The sequence below is a fragment of the Montipora foliosa genome, chromosome 11, assembly GCF_036669935.1.
Source record: "Montipora foliosa isolate CH-2021 chromosome 11, ASM3666993v2, whole genome shotgun sequence".
Lineage (NCBI taxonomy): Eukaryota > Metazoa > Cnidaria > Anthozoa > Scleractinia > Acroporidae > Montipora > Montipora foliosa.
In genome coordinates this window covers 19,144,724-19,149,723 of record NC_090879.1, presented here as the reverse complement: position 1 = coordinate 19,149,723, position 5,000 = coordinate 19,144,724, and the positions used below count along the sequence as shown (strand labels likewise).

The 5,000-nt window shown below is 39.5% G+C and overlaps 1 protein-coding gene across 1 annotated transcript in view; it reads right to left on the bottom strand.

The window, feature by feature from the left end:
- Positions 1-1,879, bottom strand: part of LOC137976113 (ribosome maturation protein SBDS-like) — a 3,845-nt gene extending 1,966 nt beyond the window's left edge. Inside the window, exons 1-3 of the mRNA XM_068823390.1 lie at positions 1,720-1,879; positions 758-887; positions 1-89 (exon numbers count right to left, since the gene is read on the bottom strand). The exon at positions 1-89 is cut by the window's left edge and continues 112 nt beyond it. Coding sequence (XP_068679491.1) covers positions 1-89; positions 758-887; positions 1,720-1,847 — 347 coding nt within the window. The 5' untranslated portion in view covers positions 1,848-1,879. The remainder of the gene's footprint in view (positions 90-757; positions 888-1,719) is intronic.
- Between the last annotated feature and the right edge of the window lie 3,121 nt (positions 1,880-5,000).

Genomic DNA, 5,000 nt, shown 5'->3' with positions numbered 1-5,000 from the left:
GCCACTATCGTAGCAATGTCTCTGAACATTGACTCCAGCTGTGTACTTCTTTCTTTTTCGGATACTTGAAGTTCTCCTTTTGCTAATATCTTGGGAGACAAATTTCTTTCTGTTAATTTTATGTCAGTTGATTTTTTCTAAAACTAAAAAATAAACCCATACTGGTACACTAGTGGGATTATGTTAAATAGAAATCATTCAAACTTTATGAAAACATTATGAAAACATCACTCAAACATTGTGAAACCCAACTGGGTTTGATACTAGTTAGATATCTTGTGGTCAGCGTTGACTTCATGACCATCAAATGCAAACCCACTTTATGGTCACAAAGGCATTTGAACTAATATTAACCAAATGCAAGATGCCTTTTAACTATTCAGTAACCAAGAATGAGGTCTTTACAGGAAAATCTCAAACTAAAGCAAAAGTGTTAGTGACGTATCAACTGAATGATACCAAGGTTTCAGATTTCCCCATAAAGAGTGAATGCTCTAAGTTAATAAATTGGTTTATTCATAATTTCGTTGACAAGCACTCACTTGAATAAAGCCATATAAACCCCAGAGTTTATGCCCAAGATAAATAGGCATTTTCAATTTCTGGCATGAAATGTACCAACAACCCCAAATTTTATAATAATCAATTAATGGAACCCTTACCACCACAGCAAAGAGTAACAAGAAAATTAAGTTTTTTAAGAGCCATTCATAGGACAACAAGTGGACGGTTATTCGAGAATCTAGCTTTTATCTACCTGTAAGCAAATTTCTGATTGATCAGCTGTCCCAAAAGCTCTTACTAAGTCCTCGTTTTTAGCCACTTGTCCCTTTGAAACATTGGTGAAAACTGTGTGGGTTTGAAGGACTTCATCAATGTCTTTTTCTCTGATAATTTACAAACAAAAATAGCATTATAAGCAGGCGTATCCTTATTATCGGTAATTAGTAAAAGTGGCATTTCCAGCCGATCGTAGCAATCTTTGGAAGTTATTGTGTAGATAGTTAGAAAAAGTTAGTCCACAAAGTAATAGTTTTAACATTAAATTGTTGTTCAGCACTGTATTCTTTAAATAAGGTATATTTTCCTTTGGGTCACCTACTCAAATAGACCATTTTACAGTTGTAGCTAAGTTACCTGGCCTACAAATGGAAGCGAGGCTGCTGGTGACCCTGTTTTGATACAAACCTCCATGCTTTTGTAATGTTAATACGGACTAATTAGAATAACAACAACACAATTTGCATGATAAAAGCAGTCGGGGCTGTATCAATGCAAGGTCACCGGCAGCCTCGCAGCCATTCATAGGCTAGGTCGCAGAGCAAACAACTGTAAAATGGCCTATTAGTTCCCTGAACTGTTTAGGTGTCCCAAACATTCGCACAATAATAATATAATTGTTTTATTTTATCTATCAGTGATTACCATGTATTCAGATCTTGAAATTGTCTTAAATATTAATTCTCTGTATATTGTAAATAATATTTGTGTGAGTTAAATAAGCTTAAAAATTGACTTGACTTGACAACTAGGAACCTTCTCATCTCTCGGATGACTGCTGATAAACTGTCTGTCAGTCGACTGTTCCCTTCATTTTCACGAAATGAGTTTTATCCAGAGATGTAATCCAGTTTCAAGAAAAGGAAATATTGCGTTTGGTCACAAAAAGACCCTTCATAAGTAGTAACAATTATGATTTTTTTGAATTATGATACTCACACTTTATTCCTCCAAGACATCACCTTGTTTTTGTAGCAAGCGATTTCAAAACGCTTCCCTGCTTTTTTTAATCTTACCACCGCCACATTTGTTAGCTTAACTTGATTAGTCGGTGTGAAAATCGACATTTTACATATGGCTGTATTTTCTTTTAAGCCTACCGTTGGTAGGTACTTCGTGTAAGACTACGTATATTGTCCCAACTTAATGAGTCGCTAAGGATGTCAGACGATTGTCCCATAACAATCAGACCTTCCAACTCTCACGCATTTTGCGTAAGACACACGCATTTGATATATTTCTCACGCCCACACGCATAGACACCACTTTCTCACGCTAAGACTTCTACGCCTCCAGCGTCCGTCCTAAAAGCAGCTAAATCTGCTACTTATGAATACAACAAAGCACATAAGCGTAAGCTATAATGGTTAACATTGAAGTATAGGTTAATGCTGATAGCTAGTTGCGAGCTAGTCAGTGTTGTTGTTTTGTAAATACGAAAACCCAGAACTTTTACTTCTTAAACGGCAATATTAATCAAAGAAGTTACATAAATCATTGAATGCAGGTGTTAAAAAAGTGTTACTTTTGAGATTTATGGGACATTTTGGTACCTTTAGAATTTTGTAAATCTTTTCTAAAAATGCAGAAAATCTCATTTCAGGGACTCAAATTTTCAAAAATTTTCCGGGGGGGCATGCCCCCGGACCCCCCTAGGTGACTGCCTGCCATCGGCAGGTAGTATCCCGCCTTCGGCGGGCTATTGTGCCCAATCTCACTCATTTTCAAACAGAAAGTTGGAAGGTCTGTAACAATGTGTAAGGCTGCGTATGTATACATCCCAATCGATTGTGTGGTTTGTCTGTAGATGGCGTTCAGCAATGTTATTGTTGATGTCACCGTTCCTCGTCGCTCGTCTGTGTTCAGTCAGTCTAGTGTTCAAATTTCTGTCGGTCTCACCGATATAGGTGGCCTGGCAGTCGCAGCATTCGATCTTATATTGAGGGGGGTATAGGGTTTTTTCGTGAGCCGTGATCGGACCCCTGAAACGTTACTTCCTTTTTTCTTGCATCGTGAATCGCGATTTGATTAATTAATGTGAAGCCTTATTGAAGCGTTTTTTGTTTTGTGAAATGTGAATTTGCTTCTTATGTCCGTGAAAAAGAATTATCTGTTACTATAAAAATGAAGAGCTATCTACCATTTCCGGACACAACTGGTGGCTGCCGTACTGAATGAATCCTTCAACCGTCGCTGACTTCCTGTCAAAGGTCAAAGAATTTTTGCTTAGCGTCGGCTTGGAACAAGGTGGTACCGTTGCTGAGCTCAGAAACAGAGTCGCAGAATACCTTGAGAACAGAAAAAAAACACTTCAAAAACGCTGGAAAACGAGGGGTAGATGACATCAAGTTAGAAGAGACGTGACAGTAGATATCACTTATGCAGTAAGCGATGATGCCATAATTGCGGCATCGAACATGGAATGCATGCTGTACTTTGTCGAGGTTAGTCCGGATGGCACAACAAGGAAAACAAATGAACCTGAAGGGACAGTTGCAAGCAAAACCACCGACTCCGTAGCCATGATTCGTCGTCATTTACTTTTGCCAAAAAGGCAAAAAAATGGGGGGTCACCGCGCTCATTTTCGAGGTAAGGGCTGAGATAAGGTGCATTTTTAGAAGCTTGCGTTATTTTAAGACGATCTTAGCTTACAACTGTCAGCAATGAATAGAAGCTTCATTAGTGAAATTTAGATCAGGAAAACGTACTCAATTCAAAATAACTAATATAACTAAATAACCTTTTGCAGCTGATGTCTTTTTCTGAGGTGAAATAGACCTTAAAAGGTCTAAATTTCGAAAGTCGAAATATTTGTAACTTCTCACGTACAGATTTTTTTTGTTTTTTGTTAAAATGGGCAAAGTCAGAAAAGGAAGTGAGTGATCTACGGAAAGAAAAATGGGTAAAATCGCTGCGAAGATCTCAAAGCGATTGTCTATTCGCACTGTCACGTCATTGCGTGACATTTTTGAGAAGACCTGGGTCCACAGGTATCCGCTATCCACGCTTTCACGTTCCATTCTTGTGGAAAATGTTTGCGCCTTTAGCATCGTGTTTATCGTGTTTACCTTCGTGGTCTGCGATACATGACGAGGCGTGCGTGACATGCGCGAAAAATGCGCAGTAGCAATGGGCGCGAACGTCCTTCAACATACTATGGGGCCTATGCACATTTAAGTGCCTACCATTACAGTATGCTAGGGACTTTGGAAGCCACATGTTAGAGTCAGCCAAGAGAATGGCAATTAAGGTGGTCTGCCTACTACTTCACTCAGCCATCGTCTTATGGACCAGTCAAATGAAGCTTCAACATCCTAGACACGCTTGAATTAACATAAATATTAGCATATAATTTGCAGATCTACCCATGCGCAGTTTTGTTCACATTCTCATCTACCTCGTGGTTCAAGTTAACTCATGTTAGTTTGATCTCGATTCACGTACAACTTTTGTGCAAACTGTAAGACTCTTTACTAGTCTGAGAATACACAGAAAACAAGGACTTAAAGTTAAGCTTCCTCGTACCTTATTGAACGAGGAGGGATTACGTTTCTTCAAACGTTGGCCGTGTAGCACTTGTATTTGAACAGACCTAATTACACTCTAATTAGTTGAGTCTGTTCAAATACAAGTGCTACACGGCCAACGTTTGAAAAAACGTAATCCCTCCTTGTACTTGTACATGTTCATTGCTATGACTTTAACATCGTCAGTTCCCACGGCCTGTTCTCGCCTGACCTTGTAGCTCAGGTGGTAGAGCAGCGGTGATCTAACCCGAAGCTCGTGGGTTCAATTCCCACCCTGGTCGGAGTTTTTCTCTGTCCTTGTGTGGTCCCATTTCCATCAGTAGGGCCAACGCTCACATGGTTCATATGGGTTAAATATTTAGCACTTCACATTACACCTTATTGAACGAGCCTATCCATTATTTCTGGTCCTTCGAGCCGGATAATTGAAGTATACAGTCCTCAAAGAATCGCCCGAACCAAATCAACACACGATGTCCCGTGAGACGCTGATACATCAAAGGGGATTAACTAAGCGCAAAGTAAAAAATCTTATCGAGAAGATCGACCAAGTAACTGAAAAGCCGAATAAGTCAGGCTTCGATGTCGTCTGCGCCGAACAGTATTTAAATGAAACTCGCACTTTGGACGCTCAGTTTCAACAACAACATTTGGAAGCGAGCGCCTTGGTTGAACCGTCGAAAGAAGAACTG